At 36.2% G+C, this 23,756-nt stretch overlaps 1 protein-coding gene across 9 annotated transcripts in view; it reads right to left on the bottom strand.

Moving 5' to 3' along the window:
* Positions 1-23,756, bottom strand: part of slc20a2 (solute carrier family 20 member 2) — a 201,968-nt gene that overhangs the window by 64,945 nt on the left and 113,267 nt on the right. For all 9 annotated transcript variants that reach the window (XR_009826552.1, XM_062050770.1, XM_062050772.1 and 6 more), the window contains 2 exons: positions 13,290-13,386; positions 13,018-13,137 (listed from right to left, as the gene is read on the bottom strand). Coding sequence is in view for 8 of the 9 variants with exons in the window: in XM_062050770.1 (XP_061906754.1) it covers positions 13,018-13,137; positions 13,290-13,386 (217 nt within the window). In the remaining variant the exon portion in view is untranslated. The remainder of the gene's footprint in view (positions 1-13,017; positions 13,138-13,289; positions 13,387-23,756) is intronic.

The raw sequence follows: 23,756 nt of genomic DNA, 5'->3' as shown, positions 1-23,756 counted from the left end.
GAACACTAAAATTCAAGTATTTCTTTTATTTATATATATAATAAAATAAATATATATATATAGCTAGGATTCACTGAAAGTCAAGTATTTATATATATATATATATATATATATATATATATATATATATATATATATATATATATATATATATATATATATATATATATATATATATATATATATATATATATATATATATGAAATACTTGAGTTGGTGAATTCTAGCTGTAAATATACTCTCCTCTTAACCACGCCCCTAAATGCTCCAAGATACCAAAACATTTTGGACAATTCCATGCTCCCAACCTTGTGGGAAGAGTTTGGAGCGGGCCCTTTCCTCTTCCAACATGACTGTGCACCAGTGCACATAGCAAGGTCCATAAAAACATTGATAACAGAGTCTGGTGTGGATGAACTTGACTGGCCTGCATAGAGTCCTGACCTGAACCTGATAGAACACCTTTGGGATGAATTAGAACGGCGACTCAGAGCCAGGCCTTCTCGACCAACATCAGTGTGTGACCTCACCAATGCGCTTTTGGAAGAATGGTGGAAAATTCCTATAAACACACTCTGCAACCTTGTGGACAGCCTTACCAGAAGAGTTGAAGCTGTAATAGCTGCGAAAGGTGGACCGACATCATATTGAACCCTATGGGTTAGGAATGGGATGGCACTTCAAGTTCATATGTGAGTTAAGGCAGGTGGCCAAATACTTTTGGCACAATAGTGTATTATACTTGCATATTACTTGTACGTACAAAGTATCCAGTAACAAATGTGTCTGCATGAGCTTAATTTAAGGAATTAGAATGGTCAGTAGGTGACACCACAGAAAAAAAATACAACTCCACTTCAATTTAAAGACAGCACAAGTCCAATTACAAATAAAGTTAGTATCTTCCATACCATTGTTCTCTGTTTGACTAATTAAACTTGATCGAACCTTTTCTAACATTCCACACTACAAAATAATACTGTATATAATTCCTACTGAAATCGTATCGGATCTATATCGGTATCAGCAAATACTCAAGGCTCCAACATCCGTATCGTACCGTAAATAAAAAATTGTTTGTAACGGAACAACCATTTTTTTCACTTAATAAGAATATACTGTAAGCCTGGGCGCTAAGGCCTAAAAATAAAAGCTCGATTTGCGTTTCTTTCAAAATGTTTCCCTACTTATTAAAGAAACCAGTGAATACAAATGACTGAGATAATTCAAACCAAGTTTCACTTTTATTTGAACAAAAACTAGTACTGGTCCTGCATTTTACCTTCAATTTCCCCTCCTTTCAAATAACTGTTCAAAAGACTCGCTCTAAATTAGAGTTAGTTTCTTTTTTAACAGTTTTTTTTTTTAACCAAGGAATCAATCACCAGTATCAGTTATATGATAAGATGTAGATCAGAATATTTTAATTTGAACAAATATTACTCTATTGGTGGGAATTATTCTGAAATATTGACGATAATTACATATACATTGTTTTGTGTTTTTATTGTAAACATTCCATAAGGTGGTGCCATAATTCCATGTTTGGGCAGTGACATCACTAGTTCGAATTGTTTTCTTACCTAAAAAAAATGTGTAGCATTTTAACAATATAGAAAAAAATACACAAACAATAAAAAAGAAGAAAATGCATTAATGGAAACAAAAAGTATAAATAAAACTACAATTAAAATTTAGGACAAAATAAAAATGTGAGTACAAAATGGTACTACCCTTAAGGATAATGAACCCAAAAAGTCAATCCAAATAAAAATAAATTAAATAAAAAACAAATACAAATTTAAAAAAAATAATAGTTAAAAAATTATATATTTATACATTTTTATATGTATAAAAAAAAATGTTTTTGTTTTTGTTCCCAAACGAACGTCTCAAAACTGGGAATCAGTTCTCATCGTTCACTTAAAAGAGCTGTCCAAAAGACTTGATTCATTTGCGAACGTTACATCTCACATTTATATAGAACACAAGTATCAAACTCAAGGCCCAGGGGCCACGACATAATTTTTCTGGCCCGCAAACACCTGGAAATGATATGTGTCAGTAAAGTACTTAATATTTTCTCACTAAATGTAATGGATTTTTTTCATTTTGGCAGAAAAAAAAAATGTACTGCTTGAAATTGCATACCTTTTAAACTTTAATAATATCAAATATTGCAACAAATATTACAGTATATTATCATACTTTCCAAACATGTTTTTGTCTAAATAACTACCCATCAAATTAATAAAAATGACAATAAATGTTATGTTGTTCTTTACAGCATCCATCCATCCATCCATTTTCTACCGCTTGTCCCTTTTGGGGTCGCGGGGGGTGCTGGAGCCTATCTCAGCTGCATTCGGGCGGAAGGCGGTTTACACCATATTACTGTAAATTGAAAAAACTACTACTGTTTTTTGCGTTAACATTCTCTTGACTGAGCTGAGTTTTTGACTGTAAAATCTATGGTTGTTGTTTTTAACGGTGTATTAGTGTAAATGGAAAGAAGGTACATTTGTTTTTACGGTACAAAAACTGGCAGCTAAGTTGCCAGAATAAAAAAAGAACTTGTACTTTTTTTCCATTCACAAAATAATATAAAAAACAATTAAATACATTTATAAATAAATTTAACACAACAATTCTGGCAACTAAGCTGCCAGCTTTTCCCGTAAGCCTTCCCCCCAAAAAAACAGTGGTACTGTTTTTCCATTTACTGTAAAATGTTGTAAAAAAACAAAAAAAAAACAAAGAAAACACTATTTTATAAATTTTGTAAATGTAAAGTTTTTACTGTAAAATGAACAGTCTACTTAAAAATTTTTATATAATTAATAATGAAATCCAGAGGCAAATTCATACATTATTCGCTGTTACAAGCGGCCCTCTGATGGCAGCCATAACTGCAATGTGGCCCTCAATAAAAACGAGGTTGACATCCTGATATAGAAGCTCCTCGGGATAAAAAATATGCGGTGCAATGAAAGAAAAACATTGATTTTTGATTTTTTTAAATAGTCTGCAACAAAAAAGTCGGATTCATCGATAAAATCGATTCAATGACCAGGCCTACTATTTTTTTTTAATTAGTTGAAAAATAAACATGGCGCATGTCACTGTCAGATTTGACTGAAGCAAACTGCAACAGCTGGACTGGTGTTGGAAAACTATGAAGCGACATTCGCTGAAAAAACAAAACAAGTTCAGCCACCAGCTGGTTCCAAGCCAACTAATTCCAGCACAGCCACACTGTATAGTTAAAAAACATCCCTCAATTCAAACAACTTCAGCCATTCACCGCTTGGTCTAGACGGATGTAGTATTAATCATATTAAGAGCGTTAATGTCGACCTATAATCTTTCCAGGCATGCAGGTCACAATGTCTTTGGCCTCATGTGCAGGGTTTATGACTGGTCACCAATTCTCAACTTCATGTGCACAAGCTCTGCTCTTTAGGTCAATTACAATAGTAATGGTCGCACGGTGGAACCTTCATTTACAAACCCCTTTATTCGCCAACTTTTCGATTTACAAACTTTTCGATCCAGCCAAATGTGCGAACCATGTCTGTGTGTACCAACGCTTAATTCATTCATTTTATTTAGTGTCCTGCCTGCAGGCAAAAAGCAGGGCAACAGACCAGCGTAGAATAGAATAGCTGTTCACAGCAAGTTTTAATTGTGATGAAACCGGACTTTTCTGAAAAATATGCCAAAGCAGACTTATTTTACAGCAGAGGAGAAGAGTAATAGTGCAGCTGGTAACCAGAACGATCGTGCATTTTGTGATAAAAGCATGAAATTTGGTACACTTATAGCCAAAGGCATTATCAAAATATTTGGATATGGAGCCACCATGAATTTTCAAAATGGCGCCCATGGCAGCCATCTTTCAAAATGGCTGTCAGTAACAACTGTTCGCTTATGAATGATGGATATAATAAGATGTTTCAGACTTATTTACCATACATCAGGGGTCACCAACGCGGTGCCCGCGGGCACCAGGTCGCCCGTAAGGACCAGATGAGTCGCCCGCGGGCCTGTTCTAAAAAAAAAAAAAATGTTTTTTTTTTTTTTTTTTAAATTAAATCTACATAGAAAAAACACAAGATACACTTTCAATCAGTGCATCAACCCAAACAACCTCCCCCATGCACACTCATCCACACCCACTCACACAAAAGGGGTTATTTCTTTCTGCTACCAATATTCTGGTTCCCACAACATAGACAACACATCTGCAAGGGACACAGTCCCTGAAGCACACATGATTGTATAGGCTGCTGGTCCACTAACATTTTCATTAATTACTATTTTTTATGTATTTATTTGTATATTGTTTTACTTTCTTTTTTATCCAAGAAAATGTTTTTTATTTATTTATCTTATTTTATTTTATTTTTTAAAAAAGGGCCTTATCTTCAACAGACCAGGTTGTCAATGAAATTAGATTTGTTTGAAGGGTTTTTTAAACCAGGCCCAGTCCAGATAATGTCCAAGTCGGACTCAGCAACACACACCTTCATTCATGTACACAGAAAAAAATTAGGGAACACAACAGATTGCATATAATTTATAAACAAAATTACATTTTCAAAATAAGCATTTATGTACAGTCCAGATTATGTCCAGGTCACTCAAATTAGGGAACACAACAACAGATATCATATAATCTATAAACATAATTATACTTTCAAAATAAGCCTTTGAGGACTTCTCATCTTTTTTTTTATGTTTTTTGGCATCATTATCGTTTTCAACCATGTAACTTTCTAAAGTTAGAAAATACTGAATAAATGTTTTAAAGAAAGTAATACTAAGTGAATATCTGTTTTTGGCCTTAAAAATAAACATTTTACCGAGTACTATAATTAAATTGACTAAATCATGATTGTCAATGAACTCTCCTAAAATAACAGAGTTATTAAACAAACCAATTCTTAAACACATTTTTTGAACTTCCACCCAAAACAAAGACACAATATGACAATACCAAAACAAATGCAGGGTGGATTCAGGCTCCTGACAACAAAATCGGCAATCATCTGACTCTGTCATATTCCATAATTTTAACATTTTCCCTGTGGGTAAGAAGTTATAAATAATTTTAATTTGAAAATAACGATTTTGCACATCGATAGTGGTTTCATAGATTAGTTTGAATATGGCATCCCATGGCAACGGGCAGTCAAAAAAGTCCTCCCATTTTCCATTTGTGTTGTATGAGGCAGCCTTCAAAGATTTCTTTATTAAATAAAAATGATATATTTTTCTATTTATTTTAGTTCCTTTTTGCCAACTAGAATTTCTTATTAGAGGTTTACAAACTAATAATTTAGTAGTTCCATAATTAATTATTTGTTTCCATCTTTTCCCAATTACTCCAGTTAGTTGATAAAATGAAAAGCTTGAGCAAGCATCACCATACATAGCTCTAAATTCATCATACTTCATAATTTTACCATTCTCATTGATAATATCATTGACAAAAATGATTCCTCTTTCAAACATATTTTTCCAAAAGAAAGGCTTTCCATCCATTACAATATTAGAGTTCATCCATATTGACTGCTGCAAAATATCATCTCTTTTTTCTGGCACATAAAATTGAAAACACCACTATGAGTGGATTGTTTCCTTTATGAACCCCGCCATGTTTCCCAGCAGACTCTCTGGGAGGGGATCACTTGTAAAAAAGGATACAATTTCTTTTGATACAGTACATGTTTTTTGTCCAACAGGACATTTGTGTACCACTCAATGTTTAAATACATCTTTGGAACAATTGATGCTTTTAAAGACAGACACATAGCTTCAAGGTTGAGAAGTTTCAGGCCCCCATATTCATACTCTTTGTACAAAACCTTTCTTTTAATCTTTTCTGGTTTGCTGTTCCAGACAAAATCGAAGACCCTCCGCTCATAAATCTTTAAAAAGTTTTGTGATGGAGCTGGTAATGACAAAAACAAATAAATAAATTGAGGAATAATTAACGAGTTGGCAATAGACATTTTACCATACAAGGTTAGGGATTTCCCTTTCCATAATTGCATAATTTTGTCCAGCTTTCTTAGTCGATTATCATAATTTACTGAGCCTAGATCTTCCAGATTTTCTGGGACAACAACACCAAGTATGTTAACTGGTCCATCTGTCCACAAAACAGGCACTTTGCATTCCATTCGAAAGGACGTTCCCTTTAGATTTCCGATCCTTAACATTTTACATTTATCATAATTAAGCTTAAGGCCAGATTGCTATGAAAATATGTCCAAAAGATTAAGAAGGTTCCGCAAACAATGAGGAAAAATCTTATCTTTGTGAATCAGCCTTTTCTGACATGAACTTCATCAAGAACAAACACAGAACACGCCTCACTGATGCACATCTGCAAGACTCACTCAGAGTTGCAGTGTCAAGTTACACACCAGAGTACAACACACTAGTTGACAGCATGCAATGCCAGGCTTCCCACTAACTGACAAAGAAACAGATAACAGATTTGGTGTCCAGTTCAAAGTGTGACATGATTTAAAAATTTGAGAGTTTACTTTTGTATTTTACATGAGTTATTATTTGTACAAACATGGTACAAAGTAATTCATGATTTGTTAAAAAATGTTAGTGGCTAGCTAGTTAAAATGGGATATTGTGATTTCACAAGACTGTCTTAGAAGTGATCATTTGAAAATGTTCAATTTGAAAAATGTGCACTTAGAGAAAATATAAAAATAAAGTGTTGCATATTGATATTTATCTGTTTCTATATATATTTATTGTGAGAAATCATTAAGATGATCAGTGTTTCCACAAAGATAAATATCATTAATTATTAATAATAACAGAGTTAAAGGTAAATTGAGCAAATTGGCTACTTCCGGCAATTTATTTAAGTGTGTATCTAACTGGTAGCCCTTCGCATTAATCAGTACCCAAGAAGTAGCCCTTGGTTTCAAAAAGGTTGGTGACCCCTGCCATACATAGTACTTGGTAAATGTCTTTTGGATAATCTAAATGTGTCATTAAATATTCAAGACGGACACACCCTAGCTTAGCTCAGGCATTCAAGGCAGGCAAATTCACTGTCCAGAAGACCAAAAATGTGTTCTCCTCTATGGCCATTGACCAGGCCCATGAGCAGATGAATGCTTGCATTAAAGGAGACGGTGGTGATGTGGGCCTTACTGACAACCCATCTGCACTATTGCGATGGATGGTAGCAGGACCAGAAGTTGCACGATCCATACAGGAGTTTGAGATTGATTCCAAGAAATCAGATAACACACGTCACCATGACCAAACAACAAGTGTCCCGGTCTCATTCATCAAAGATGTACAATATTTGGTCAGTGCAATGGAACACTTTGGAAATCCATTTGAAGAGGAAAGCAAGGACTTGATTGTTCTCCACTCAAAGGAACTTGCTGGACCTTCAGCTGCTGAGGTAGTCAGAAAGGTGAAGCAGATAGGAGAGCACCAATTTGAAGCTTTCACCAAAGAACGCCTTGTTGAGAGAACAAAGACAGTGGGCAACACCATACCAAGAAATAAGCTTCTGGTGTTTGGTACTTCAACCGTGAGGAGAGTATCAAAACCGAAACAGAAAATGGTCTCTCTCAAACAGGACATGGAGCTCTTTTCAAGGTTATTCAATGCTTGCCAGACCCGAGATGGAAACCTAGAGGAGTTCTTTCGACACGAGAACCAACCATGTCCACCAGCGCTTTCTGATGGGGGAGGTCTCCGACTGGGAGTGAAGAGTGATCTGCTTCCATGCCTGGAACAAGTTCACAGTGCATACTCTGACAGTCCAAAGGTTACCTGCACCATTGTAGATGGGGCAGCCATCATCCAGATGCTGAAACCAAGTTCAGTAAAAACCTTCAATGACTATGCCCATGTGATTTTCATTCCATATTTGACCAGGAAGTTTGAAACTGTGTCCAGGCTTGATCTGGTGTGGGACCGCTACTTGTCTGACTCTCTGAAAGCTGCTACGAGAGCAAAGCGTGGCACTGGAATTCAGAGACGTGTGGTAGGTGATGCAGCCATTCCCAGGAACTGGCAAAACTTTCTTAGAGTTGACAGCAATCAGACTGAGTTGTTTGCCTTTCTCTCGGAGGCTCTGCTCAGATGGTTTGTGCAGGAGGATAAACAGCTTGTCATCACAAGTGACATGGAAGTCCTTAGCAAGCCACCTCTCCCAGGTAGGACATCGATTGCTCCTTGCACGCATGAGGAAGCGGATAGTCGCATGTTATTGCACGTAGCCCATGCAGCAAGAAACGGCCACCACAAAATTATGATTCAAACAGTTGATACTGATGTTGTGGTGCTGGCTGTGGCAGTGGCTCAGACTCTACAACCAGAGGATAAGCTTTGGTTGGCTTTCGGTACTGGTAAGAATTTTCGATATTTGGCAGCCCATGAAATTGCAGCAGGGCTCGGGCCCGAGAAAGCATGTGCACTACCAGTGTTCCATGCATTGACAGGTTGTGACACTGTGTCAAGCTTTGTTGGCCATGGGAAAAAGACTGCATGGGCTGTATGTTCTGTGCTTCCAGAACTTACACATGCCCTGTTGAAAGTGTCTTCAGCCCCAGATGACATACCACAGGAGGTAATGGCCACAATTGAGAGGTTTGTTATCTTAGTCTATGACCGAACCAGCACATGTACAGAAATCAATACGGCAAGGAGGAAGTTATTTGCAAAGAGGCACAATGTGCAAACAATCCCCCCTACCAAGGCTGCCCAAGAAGAGCATGTTAAGAGAGCTGTATACCAAGGAGGGCACGTGTGGGGTACAGTCCTGGTGTTAACACCAGAACTACCTTCACCGTGCGAATGGGGCTGGTCAAAGTCACCTGAGGGGGACTATGAACCCTTCTGGACATGTCTACCAGATGCAGGCCAGTCAAGTTATGAACGTGTCTCATGCAATTGCAAGAAGGGTTGTGTTGGGCAGTGTAAGTGCAAAAAATCCCACTTACAGTGCACAGCCCTTTGTGTCTGTGAAGGCGAGTGTGACTAGTCTTCCCTGTGATAGACCCTAGGTTTCCCTTGCTTAACATGAGTATTTTGAGATAGAAAGAAGATTCTTAGAAATTCCAAAGTTCCCAATTCAAATTCTGCATCAAGATAAATGTATAATTAAACATAGAGATCATTCATATCTAACCAGTTGGTGGTCATTTTGAATTTTCAATGAAAATGTTCCACTATCCAAAAGACATTTACCAAGTAGTATGAATGGTAAATAAGTCTGAAATATCATATTAAATCCATCATTCATAAGAAAACAGTTGTTGCTGGCGGACATTTTGAAAAATGGCTGCCATGGGCGCCATGTTGAAAATTCATGATGGCTCCACATCCAAATCTTTTGAGAATGCCTTTGGCTATAAGTGTACCAAATTTCATGTTTTTATCACAAAATGCACAATTCCTTTATATTTTGGAACTAACCTCTTGTACTATAACTCTCGTTCAGCTTCGCCTCTTTCACACGCCCTTCTGTCTGCTCCTTTTTCGTCAGCGCCTCAATTGCCAATGTTAATGTAAGTGAAATTAACTTTTTAAAGATGTTTAATATTGTAGCAATTTAATGTCAAGTCATCATTAAATGGCCCCGGTATGTCAAAAAGCATTAATAAATCATGTTCTTTTCCAATACCTCTATAACTGCTAACAGAAGTTCAGCAGGGAAATGCTCATTTCAAAATTAGATTTACAGCCCCGAAATCTTGTTATTGTTTTCATTTCGATGCCTCGCCCTCCACCGTTTGAAAGTCTGTGAGTGTGTCACATTCAGATTGCCAGTTATCATCGTCTGGCTACTGCTAGCTTGGTCAATTACACATCAACATATAGGCTAACGGGGGAAATATATATCCGTTAGCCTGTATGTCCATGTGTATTCCAACTGAAAGAGCAATATATATTTTCGACAAATAAAAACTATGTGGATATGGGTAGTGTCAGTGCCTATTTCCTTCTCATTATGCTGACACGCTGAGGAAATGGGTTCCAACATTAGCACGGCTGGCATCATAGCAATGTGAAACGTATGGAGACAGCCAAATCACATGATAAAATAATTCCTCATTCGTGTATACCTTGGTAAAATGTCTCCTCTTTAGTTGTGGGCGTACATTAGGCTGCTAAACATGCTCTACTTATTTTCACCAGTATAACCATTGCTAGCGTTGGTTGTAGTTGGTTTTAGTCTTTGTTTTCTGATAGTACTGACAATAACCATATGATTGCCATTTGTTGTGATATTGTACGCAGGCATGATGTACTTCTTCCTGAAAATAGCCTCATTTCTGTGTAAAATGTGTTGGTTAGAGATTTGTTATTGACAAAACGCTTGTCTATTCAGCTATTATGGTCCCAGCACCTCAACACGTCGTAAGAGGCAGTGGAAGTTTGAAGTTCCTTGGAGTAGCCCAGTCCATCAAGCTGGATTCGGCTGTGTATCTGGCAACCTCAGTCAGGGAGAGGGGGAGGGGACTACAGAATTTTGACCGTGATTGCATTACCATTTCTGGCCAGATTTTTACATATGGCTCCTTTAAGGGTTGTTGTGATTTCTGATCTTTTGTAAGGGGCACCAAAGTGACTTCTGTGTATGCGAGTTGTTTTGGCTTGTTAATAAAGATAAAGTTGATCCATCACCCACTTGTTATGTTTGTTTGATATACAGTACTGTATAGCAATTTATATTGTGTTCAAAGAAGGGCTGATAAAACGATATCAACATATTGTATATCTCTATGGAGACATAATTGACATCAATATAAAATATTTTCGATAAAACATTCAATATATATTTATATTCTTTTGGTCGGAAGAAGACATAAATTATGAAGCAAGATTTGTTGCATGAAGTAATTTGAGCTCTGGGAACCCAGCAAACAGGAAACAGGAAGTGTCACTGAGCGATGGGAGGGACACGCTAACAGCCAATCCTGCAACAGTATCAACTACCAAGGTTGGTTGCGCTGTCTTACAGTGGATTCTCTGCATGAAGTGAGAAGAGAAATTCAATAACAGAAACTGGTCATTAGTTTTGTTAGTTTTAATGCAGACAATGCGGCAACATCCTGACACTAACAATGTATCGGTCTTATTAGTTGCTTCCCAAACTACTTTGTGTAGTGTTCAATTGCTTATACACTACCGTCATTTAGTGTCTCAAAACTGAAACTAACTACAAATCCACTGCATTTATTGTACCACCTTAACTGTGCTCATTCTACCAGACACCTTGTGCACTGATACGAGCACCTTTTGTGAGTTGGAAATTGCATTACTGTATTCATTGGCAGGCATAAAAAATATCAATAATTATTGATATCGATCAATATAAAAAACCTATATCGTAGTGGTCTTCATTCATATCGCCCAGCTCTAGCTCAAAGTGTAAAAACCTTCACTAAAATATGGACTTTTATCAAGGCTGGAACAAATTCTTTATATTTATATTATTTCTTAAGTAGAAATTTAATTCACTATACAAACTTTTTGTTTTTGTGCTTTTATTGCAAACATTCCATAAGATGGTGCCATATTTCCCTGCTTTGGCAGTGACATCACTAGTTAGAATTTTTTTCTCACCTAAAAAAATGTGTAGCATTTTAACTATAAAGAAAAAAATATAGGAACAATAAAAATTAATAAAAAGCATTAATGGGTAAAAAAAAAGGATTAAATAAAACTACAGTAAAAAATTAGGACATAATAAAAATGTGAGTACAAAATTGTACTACCATACCTGGTGTGTGTACACTTGAACTACTACCCTTAAGGATAACGAACCCAAATAAAAATAAATTAAATAAAAAATACATATGTTTAAAAAATAATAATATTTTGTAAAAATACACATACATTCCTATATTTATATATGTAAAAAAAAAAGTTATCTTTGTACTTGTTCCCAAACTAACGTCTCAAAACTGGGAATCAGTTCTCATCGTTCACTTAAAAGAGCTGTTCAAAAGACTTGATTCATTCGCTAACGACACATCTCACATCTCTATAGAACAGGCCTGGGCAATTATTTTGACTTGGGGGTGAAATTTAGAGGAAAAAATGTGTCTTGGGGCCGGTATATCTATTTTTAGGAACATTAATACAAAACCTCACAATAATGTCTGATTGAATACTAAAAACGTTATATAACAGACCGCCTTAAAAAACGGAATGGAATTTACTTTTTTTTTACTGAATGAAACACCCAGAATTTACATGAAAATAAAGAATGTGGGATTTCCAATATTAACTATGAACGATAAAACACTGACTATTGACAACATATCAAGGTCACACCCCCTCTCGATCGACATATTTTACAATCCAGCGAAACGCATCAAAAATGCAACAAACCAAGCGAAATATGAACGCGAAGGCTAAAAAAACAAAAAAAAACACCTACAATCTGATATATCTGATACATCACTAAGCTTTAGAACTTTGTTGTAAAAATCTTCTTCTGCGTCTGTCCCTGACACCCGCTTTTCAGGCCGGCTGCTCTGGAAACACTCTGTGGAAACGCTCCCCACCCACACTCTTTGGTGCCTCGTCTGAGCTGCTGTGACTTAGATGACCATAGTAACTAATTAGATTATCATAGTAACTAGTATATCATGCAAAAGTGCAGATTCCAACCATTTAAATACTTTCTATAGTTCAAGACTTTTGAAAACATCACTGCACATCATAATGGCAGCTACAGTTTCCATCTTAAAGATCAAAAACAATTTTTTGGGATTGAAAATCTTAACGGGCCGCATGTGGACCCTGGGCCTTGATTTGCCCAGGTCTGCTATAGAAGCTCCTCGGGACAAAAAATATGCCGGCGCAAAAAAAGAACAACTTTGATTTTTCCTAATGTCTTAAAACTGAAAGTTACTTGGTTGTTCAACACCCAAGTAAATTCATAACTTGAGGTTCCACTGTACTGTATATTCATAATCACAGTGAAGTGTTGTCGGGATACTTACTTGCTATTTTCCTTTTCATCCATGGACAGACGAAGAACCAGACCAGAGCCGCGCACACCAGCGACCCGGCCAAGGTGATGAGAAAGATGGCCCATATCGGTAGCATCTCTATCCCGAGCACTGCAAGGCGATCACGGGGTCAACATATGAGTATTTCAAATCTAGCGACACGTTTGTCGCACCTCCTGCAGGAATTTTACAGCGGTGCCATTGCCTCTTATGACTGACGTGATAATTTGATGGTGCGCTGGTGTTAGACTACACGCTCTTACATGGTGCTCCGGTGTACATGATGGAGAAGGTGTTGATCCCAATGGTGGTAGCGTAGAAGAGGGGCAGCGCTCGCAGGCCATTGGGAACAGAGTCTTCCTACAGAGAAAAGATCAGAAGATATGCTAGAACTAGAAAAGCACTTGGGGACCACATACAGTACCTCCGCCAGGCCCAACCTGCCAATACTAAAGAATCTAGACAGTTGTCTGGATCACCTTCAAAATCTAAGCACTTGTTCATTATCCCAACATTTCTTAACCATAGGCACCCCGTATGGGGTCGCTTAAAAAATATCGGTTTCTCAGCTGTGGTCAACAGCGGTACTCGGTTGTAATACACTTTTCCACCACCTGTGGCAGTAATGACAATATCAAACCAATAGAAGCAGTCTGAAACTGAAGCCATAGAGAAGTTTCTTTAAGTGCAAAAAATATGACCAAAGTGGGAAAGCTGTATATTGATTTTGCTCAAAACGTTTCATTATGTCTTTTTATTAATATACTTTTCAAATGTTCTTGTAATCAGACAATATTTGCGGTATAATAGATGGTAAAGGTAAAAATGTTCTCTAACATACCGAAAATAATGTCTGATAACAAGAAAATTTGAAAAGTGTATATTGATTTGTTATTAAAAATCTTATTGATAGTTTATTTAGGAAACAAAAATATTATTATTTAATAATAATTTAGTTTGAATATATTCATTTTAGCACTGAGTACTTGTATGTAAATTAGTTTCCCTTCTTTTGCAGTATATTTGATTAGTATTTATTTTTGCAATCAGGCCTGTGATTAAGACATCCTTTAGTATCATGACCAGCTGTAAACTGGAAGCAGGTTAGATTGAATATGATTAAAATCGAGAGTAAAATTACTAATTCTGTGGTAATATATGAGTGCACCCTGGGCTCTGTAGTGGAATTGTTGGGCCCGAGATCAATCAATCAATCAATGTTTATGTATATAGCCCTAAATCACAAGTGTCTCAAAGGGCTGTACAAGCCACAACGACATCCTCGGTACAGAGCCCACATACGGGCAAGGAAAACTCACCCCAGTGGGAGATCAAAAAGGTTAAGAACTTCTGCCTAATCCTATTTCTGACATTTTCTGAAGTTTCATCAAAATCCACTCTTAAATTGTTTTGCGCTAACTAACAAAAGTCATTAATTAAACGACAAAATAAATGTTTGTTTCGTTCCCAACAGGCTGCAGAAGCGTTCTTTCAGCACTTGGGCGTGTTTTTTCTACATCTAAATAACGGCTAACGTCCATCCGCAATCGGCAGTGTTTTAGCTACTTCTAAATCACTAATGCTCGCCTCCATGGCGAAAAATAAAGTAAGTTTCTTACAAGTATCATTCCTGCAGGACGAGGGATGCTAAACATGCTAAACATGTTTACGCTAAACGTAAAGCATGCTAAACATGCTTCACTGCACACCCTAGGAGAATACAATAGCTCACCGGCGTCACAATGTAAACAAATGCTATGGGTGGATCTACACCTGATATCCACTGTAATGATACCAAGTACAACAGTGTATCTAGTCGATACGACTATGACTACATTGATATTTTTTATCAACACAAAATATTGTTTCTTTTTTTTTTAATATTAATATCATGTTTATAAACTCAGGAAATACGTCCCTGGACACATGATGAATTAAATAATGACCAATGTAAGATGCTGTAACTACTTGGTATCAGTCGATACCTAAATTTGTGGTATCATCCAAAACTAATGTAAAGTATCAAACAACAGAAGAATAAGTGATTACATTTGAACAGAAGTGTAGATAGAACATGTTAAAACAGAAAATAAGCAGATATTAACAGTAAATGAACAAGTAGATTAATAATAAATTTTTACAGCTTGTCCTTCATAATTTTGACAAAATAATAGAATGATAAATGACACAATATGTTACTGCATACGTCAGCAGACTAATTAGGAGCCTTTGTTTGTTTACTTACTACTAAAAGAAAAGTTGTCTAGTATGTTCACTATTTTACTTATGGACAAAATTGTTCTTCGATTGCAATTAGAAACATATGTTTAATGTACCCTAAGATATTTGGTTAAAATAATGCCAATAATGCAATTTTTTGTGGTCCCCTTTATTTAGAAAAATATCGAAATACATTTTGGTACCGATACCAAAACATTGGTATCGAGACACCCCTAACATTTAATATATTTTTCACCTGGTCTTTATTTTGGATAGGTCAGAAAAAAATATCAATAATGACAGATATCGACCGATACATAACACTTACTGTATATCGTGATCCAGTTTTCGGCCATATTGCCCAGCCCTAGTCTGCACTCTACTGGGTGCCGTTTTGGTTATGTAATTTTTAACATAACCCAAAAATTATATCTTATCGATCAATCGCATCTCTTGTTGCCAAAATCTAAACTAGATTAGTAGAAAAAAATGCATTTAGTTTAGATAATAATGAGTCAGATATTGGAATATGGGATAAATTATTTAAATTTATTTTAACTATTAATGAACCTAAAATATGACTTATTTTATCTTTGTGGAAAATATTGGACAGTGTGTTGTCAAGCTTATGAGATGCGATACAAGAGTAAGCCACTGTGATACTATTGTTCCTTTTTTAAATGTTTTTATTTTATTTTTTATTAATGGCTGTGATGTAGGGCTGGAACTAACGATTAATTTGATAATTGATTAATCTGTCGATTATTACTTCGATTAATGATTAATAATCGGATAAAAGAGACAAACTACATTTCTATCCTATCCAGTATTTTATTGAAAAAAAACAGCATACTGGCACCATACTTATTTTGATTATTGTTTCTCAGCTGTTTGTACATGTTGCAGTTTATAAATATAGGTTTATTAAAAAAATACAAATAAAATAAAAAATAAAAAAATTTATTAAAAAAAAAAAAAAAAAACGCTAAGCATGCGCATAGCATAAATCCAACGAATCGATGACTAAATTAATCGGCAACTATTTTAATAATCGATTTTAATCGATTTAATCGATTAGTTGTTGCAGCCCTACTGTGATGATAATGTACAAACCCTGTTTCCATATGAGTTGGGAAATTGTGTTAGATGTAAATATAAACGGAATACAATGATTTGCAAATCCTTTTCAACCCATATCCAATTGAATGCACTACAAAGACAAGATATTTGATGTTCAAACTCATAAACTTTATTTTTTTTTTTTGCAAATTATAATTAACTTAGAATTTCATGACTGCAACACATGCCAAAGTAGTTGGGAAAGGGCATGTTCACCACTGTGCTACATGGCCTTTCCTTTTAACAACACTCAGTAAACGTTTGGGAACTGAGGAGACACATTTTTTAAGCTTCTCAGGTGGAATTCTTTCCCATTCTTGCTTGACGTACAGCTTAAGTTGTTCAACAGTCCGGGGGTCTCCGTTGTGGTATTTTAGGCTTCATAATGCGCCACACATTTTCAATGGGAGACAGGTCTGGACTACAGGCAGGCCAGTCTAGTACCCGCACTCTTTTAATATGAAGCCACGTTGATGTAACACGTGGCTTGGCATTGTCTTGCTGAAATAAGCAGGGGCGTCCATGGTAACGTTGCTTGGATGGCAACATATGTTGCTCCAAAACCTGTATGTACCTTTCAGCATTAATGGAGCCTTCACAGATGTGTAAGTTACCCATGCCCTCTGCAATAATACACCCCCATACCATCACAGATGCTGGCTTTTAAAATGTGCGCCTATAACAATCCGGATGGTTCTTTTCCTCTTTGTTCTGGAGGACACAACATCTACAGTTTCCAAAAACAATTTGAAATGTGGACTCGTCAGACCACAGAACACTTTTCCACTTTGTATCAGTTCATCTTAGATGAGCTCAAGCCCAGCGAAGCCGACGGCGTTTCTGGGTGTTGTTGATAAACGGTTTTCGCCTTGCATAGGAGAGTTTTAACTTGCACTCACAGATGTAACGACCAACTGTAGTTACTGACAGTGGGTTTCTGAAGTGTTCCTGAGCCCATATGGTGATATCCTTTACACACTGATGTCGCTTGTTGATGCAGTACAGCCTGAGGGCTCGAAGGTCACGGGCTTGGCTGCTTATGTGCAGTGATTTCTCCTGATTCTCTGAACCCTTTGATGATATTACGGACCGTAGATGGTGAAATCCCTAAATTCCTTGCAATAGCTGGTTGAGAAAGGTTTTTCTTAAACTGTTCAACTGTTTCCTCAACTTTATCAGTATTTATTGCCACCTTTCCCAACTTCTTTGTCACGTGTTGCTGGCATCAAATTCTAAAGTTAATGATTATTTGCAACAAAAAAAAAAGTTTATCAGTTTGAACATCAAATATGTTGTCTTTGTAGCATATTCAAGTGAATATGGGTTGAACATTATTTGCAAATCATTGTATTCCGTTTATATTTACATCCAACACAATTTCCCAACTCATATGGAAACGGGGTTTGTAAATGACGGATTTCTAATCACTGCTATGTTGGAATTCTTATTAATATTGATACTGTTGTTGATATTATTCATTTTTGTTTGAATACTTTTGGATTGTTTTGTGTCATGTTTGTGTGTCCTCTCAATTATGGTACTCTGTTGATTGCTATTCTGAATGTTGCTGGGATTGCTGGGTTTTGGAATTGGAATTGTATTTTTGTTGTATTATTTTGTTGGACTGATTAATAAAAATAAAAACAATCTAAACTGAGCAGACTGCCAACGTGCCCCAAACCTTATCACCATGGAAACAGTCGTTGAACCCTACCCCTGCTGAGTCAGGCCAGCTGATGAGAAGCTTCTCTGATGTCAGTGTTGTTTAGCAAACATTAGAGGGATATTTGCTGCGGGTTATTCTATTTTAGCTCACGTCTCCGCCTGTACGGTCACATGCAAAGACAGCCATTTTACCGCAGGTCAGGACATGTACAGTACCAGATATCATGTCCCATTCTTTCAAATACAGTACTAACGCTGTAATGTTAAGCCTTATTTCCATTGCGCAGTACAGTTCAAACCAGATCATGGTGACACAGGCTTGGTTCTTCTTAATCCAGTGTGTTGGCAGGCTAGTGATAGCTTGGCAAACAGAACCACATCATTGGTTGCTGCAGAGTCAGATACCAGTTCATTTCGGCAACATCGCAAAGGTAATGTTTTAATGTTTTCTACAAGGACAGGATCTTTTTTTGACCAGTCGACAGATTGAACGATGTTTCTCTGTCATGTGCAGCGCCACCCTTTGCTTTTCCTACAAATTGGTGCCAGATACCAAGGAATTGCAATATGCAGTATATACACTATATTACAGGTGTCAAACTCAAGGCCCGGGGGCCAGGTGTGACCCGCCACTTCATTTTATTTGGCCCTCGAAAGCCTGGAAATAATATGTATTAATAAAGTACTGTAACTTTTCTTTCTAAATGTATTCTTTCTTTCTATTTTGGGAGAAAAAAAAAGTACTCCATGTAATCGTAAATTATGTTAACTTAAATATTATCGAATTATGCAAAAATATATCATCAAACATTCATACCACTTTTTAAATGTAAATAAATACTAATAATAATGATTCCAAAGCAAGTTATTCATTAAATTGTGCAATGTAAAAGTAGCAATAGATTTTATGGTAAAATTGTGTTGGTTTTTACAGCATTTTTCTCTAAATGAAAAAAACAGCACTTGTTTTACTGTAATAAACTGTGGTGCCGTTTTGGCATTAACAGTAATACATCGTAAAATCTACAGTTGTTGAAAAAAAAAAACCTGGCAGCTCAGGCCCCATTTTACTGTAAAATTGCAGGTTTTTTTATTTACAGTAAAAAAAAAAAAACATTTTACAGTAAATTTCTGGCAACTGAGCTGTACTGTTTTTCCAATTACAGTAATATACACTACATTTTTAGGTGAAATTATTGCAACTTACCTTTTTTTTTTTACATTTTAGTTTAAAAAAAAATCTACTAATAAAATCCATTAAAAAATTGTGTAATATTAGTGAGTGTGAGTGTTGTCTGTCTATCTGTGTTGGCCCTGCGATGAGGTGGCGACTTGTCCAGGGTGTACCCCGCCTTCCGCCCGATTGTAGCTGAGATAGGCTCCAGCTCCGCGACCCCGAAGGGAATAAGCGATAGAAAATGGATGGATGGATGGAGAGTATTCACTGTTAGAAGCGGCCCTCTGGGGCCAAACATAACTGCGATGTGGCCCTCAATGAAAACCACTTTGACACCCCTGTACTATATAAACACGGGGATGTCCAAAATACGGCTCGGGGAGGGGCATTTTTAAAAGTAGGAATACAAAAAAACTAAAATTGCAATCAAAGAGCAAACAGGTGTAATGTGAGGAAAAACATTTGCAATATTGACACTAATAACACAAAGCACCCAAGCAAGCAATTTTTTTTTACTTAAATACTGTCAATGCTCAAAAAATAATAAAAAATTACAATCGACGGATAGACCTGAAAATGATCTAGGCCAGAGGTGTCAAAGGTACGGCCTACAGGTTTAATCCGGCCCGCGCCAGGCAAGAGTAATGAAAGTATAAAAACGAGCTCCAATTTTTTTAATGAAAAAATTGCTGTTCTAAATGTGTCCAATGGATGTTGCGATAGCAATTAAAGTGTAACCCACGTCACACATGATACTGTTTAAAGATGACGCACCAGCTGACTTTAAGGCTCCTCTGGATTGGCTGCCGCTACTCCAATCAGCGCAGGTGCAAGTAATCAGCTGCTCCTGTTGTGGCTGGCAGCAGATGGCGGCAGACTGATGCAGTATCGACGCTCAATACCTTCTTTCATTGTAAATTATGCACTCAACTGATTAAATAACAAAACTAAAATGCAAAGACTTAAGTCGACATGATCATCATCTTTGTAGTTAGAGTTCCGTGCAGCGTTGGCAATTGGTTGAATGCACTATGCGCACCCTGAACTCCATTGTAAAAATGTGTGTTTCTAGATTTGTGGTCTTTGTTCTATTTTTTTTAATGCTTAAATGTAAATCTACCATGTTCATATTGGTTAAGTTTGTAGTTATGTTACCTTGATTTTGGCTATGGTGTCATTTTGATCATTGTTTTGTTTATATTATAATTGTAATATTTGAATGATAATAAATAATGTGTTGGGGCAGTTGTGGATGCCATCATGCGGTGGTTTAAGGAAACTTTCGGTTGCTTTTCCAAACAAGTCTTTAACGGTGAATTGCCAACATGAGAATGCTAAACAGGAAATGCTTAAAGTTCAATGGCTTTGTAAAAACACAGACAAAGTCGACGTTCATTGTGTTCTTTGTGGTGTTTTTGAAACTGCACCAATTTTTTTCCTCTAATTTTTTTTACTAACTTTAACTCTAACTTTTGCCAAAATTATTATTTGTAATATGTACATTTTCAGAATGTGCTTGTTCATTTTTGGTCAAAGTAAGACAAAAAAAACTACATTTGAATGTGTCTTTATTTTTAGGTTATTATGCCATGACTTGGCCAGTCCAGCCTGCGTGTTAATAGATTCTCTTCCATGCAGCCCCTGAGCTAAAATGAGTTTGACACTCCTGATCTAGGCCATTCAAGCGTTGAAAGTAAAAATAGTATATGTTGATATACAGTATGACTTATTTTTTAACACTTTAATTAGTTGGGACCTTTTGGAATAATAATAATGAATAATAATGAACCAAAAGTAATGTTATGAATTATCTACCTATTTAAGGCTTCAATTACCTGACATCAAATATTCCATTTTAGAAAATGTTTTGGGGACAATATTGCATATTTTGTGTTTTTGCCATAAAAACAGGGGTTTCTTTGGAAAAAAAAAAAGGGTATAGATAGATCTGATGTTCCTATGTAGATATTTAAGTATTGAAAGTGAAAAATATTAATATGTGATTTATGTTTAACACATTTATGACTCAGACCCTATTGGGTCCAAGGAACAATATTGCATATTTTGTGTGTTTGCCATTAAAAAACAGGGGTTTGTTGGAGAAAAAAATAAAATAAAATAAAAATAAAATAAAAAAAAGACATAAAATACAAAGAAATGTATAGAAAAACTTAATGGAAACATATAAATCTGAAAATGATCTATAGATATTTAAAAAAGTGTTAAAACTAAACATAAAAAAAATAACAGGATTTATTTTTAACACTTTAATGACTGAAACCCTTTTGGGTCCCTGGGACCCTTAAAGGGGCCCCATCATGCTTTTCTTACCTATTGGTACCTGCTGTTGTGTATTTGGGATCTGCATAAATCCCGAATATTTGAAACCAAACCATTGCGGAGATATTTATAAAACAATCTTGCCTTCCTTCCTGTTCCTCCAAACGAGCCGTTTGGAATTTGCACAATTGGTGACATCGCAAATTTTGAAAATTATCCATATATGGTATAAATGTAATCAGCACTGCAGTCAATAAGCTCTTTTTTTTTGCTATCCTCTTGTTAGGAGGCAGACTGTCTCGTACATGCACATGCGTCGTCCGCTGTTGTCCCCTGACTGCTGATATATCTACTGAATGTTTATGTATTTATGTCACACTATCACAAAACATGCAATTCAATGTACTGGTGGTATACAGCCCTCCATCTGCATGCGTTGGAACGCTATGCAAAGACTTAGGAGTACTGTTTAAGAATTTTAAGAATAACAGTGAAGTACTTGTCTTCGGAGACTTCAACTTAAACTGGCTAGACAAACACTGCAGAAAAAAACTAAAAGACCTCACATCTAAACATGACTTTAGTCAGAAAATAGAAACCCCCACACGTATCACTAAAAACACTCAGACACTAATTGATTAAATCTATCTGACATTAGCTGCAAGAAAACTCACAAAGAAACGTCTGACGAGGTTTAAAAGTCAAGATCAGAAAACTTTTAAACTTGAGATCCCTCGCCAATCATCAACTGCATTTGAAAACGAATTAAAGGGTATTAATTGGGACGAGCTCCAACAACATGACCAAGTACACGCCTGTTGTAATCAGCTAATGTCTACTATCAGACGCATTATTGATAAATTTATTAGAAAGCGAAAACAATCCCACAGAAAATTTCAGTTACCATGGATTAATGATGATATCCGGAAATTAATGAAAAAGAGAGATTATGCCTTAAAAGCTTTTATCAAAACTCGTAGTGACACCGATTTGAAAATATTTAAAGGCTTGCGTAATCAAGTAGTTAAACAGCTCAGAATGTCCCAATCAAACTATTACATCCACATTAGAGGCCAAAGGAAATGGCAAAATGATCTGGAAACTACTACATAGCCTATTAAACCCAGAGGGAAACACCACCCAAACCCAATATGAACTTAAAGTAGGAGACAAAATCATTACTGATAGAACACAAGTCTCAAATGAGTTCAATAAATTCCTTATAGAATCTGTCAAAAACCTTTCCTCGGGTTTCTCTTGTAGGACTAATGATGATCAAACAACAGACATACCTGATGAACAAGACAGCTCATTTCAGCTCAAGGAGGTTAGTCAGACAACTGTCTTAAATGTCATACATGACCTAAACACCACTTACTCAAAGGATATTTATAACCTAGACACAGCTTTTCTTAAAAAATATAGAGGTATCCTTATACAGCCTCTTACCCGTCTTATTAATATTTCCATTGAAATTGGGCAATTCCCAAATGGATGGAAAACTGCACAGGTAATACCACTTTTAAAATCTGGTGATGCTGGAATGAAATCTAACTATAGACTTATCAGCCTTCTTCCAGTTTTATCTAAAGTCCTGGAGAAGATTGTTTCGGAACAACTAATGCACCACCGTGAGACAAATCACTATTTGACTCCCCTGCAATTCGGATTCAGACGTAACCATTCTACAGAATCTGCCACTTGTTTTTTAACTGAAAAGATCAAACATTCTCTTGACAAAGGACAGGTGATCGGTGCAGTATTTCTAGACTTAAAAAAAGCATTTGATACAGTCAATCATGACATTTTAATTTCAAAACTAACTAAATCAAATTTATCCAAACAGTCATTGTCCTGGTTTGAGTCATATCTAAAGGGCCGTGAACAATGTGTCATCATTAATAATGTGAGATCTTCCTTCCGCAAAATAGAAACAGGGATACCTCAGGGTAGTGTCTTGGGACCGACACTATTCAGTCTATACATCAATGACCTACCAGATGTATGCACAGATATAGATTTACAGATGTATGCAGATGACACAGTGGTATATACCTGTACATCAGGTAAGACCTGTACTCTAGTTGCTGAGAAGTTAAATGCTAAATTAGACAAAATAGCATCTTGGCTGGCATCATTCTGTTTAACCCTAAACACTAAAACGACTAACTCTGTCTGCTTCTCCATAAAAAAAAGCTACCTCAAACAAACCTGAATATAAAAATTAATGAAAAGCTCATTGAACAAGTACCTGCAGTCAAATATTTGG

Source organism: Entelurus aequoreus, linkage group LG06 (assembly GCF_033978785.1).
Source record: "Entelurus aequoreus isolate RoL-2023_Sb linkage group LG06, RoL_Eaeq_v1.1, whole genome shotgun sequence".
Lineage (NCBI taxonomy): Eukaryota > Metazoa > Chordata > Actinopteri > Syngnathiformes > Syngnathidae > Entelurus > Entelurus aequoreus.
Note: the sequence above shows the minus strand (reverse complement) of the source record. Positions and strands in the feature narration are given on the sequence as shown.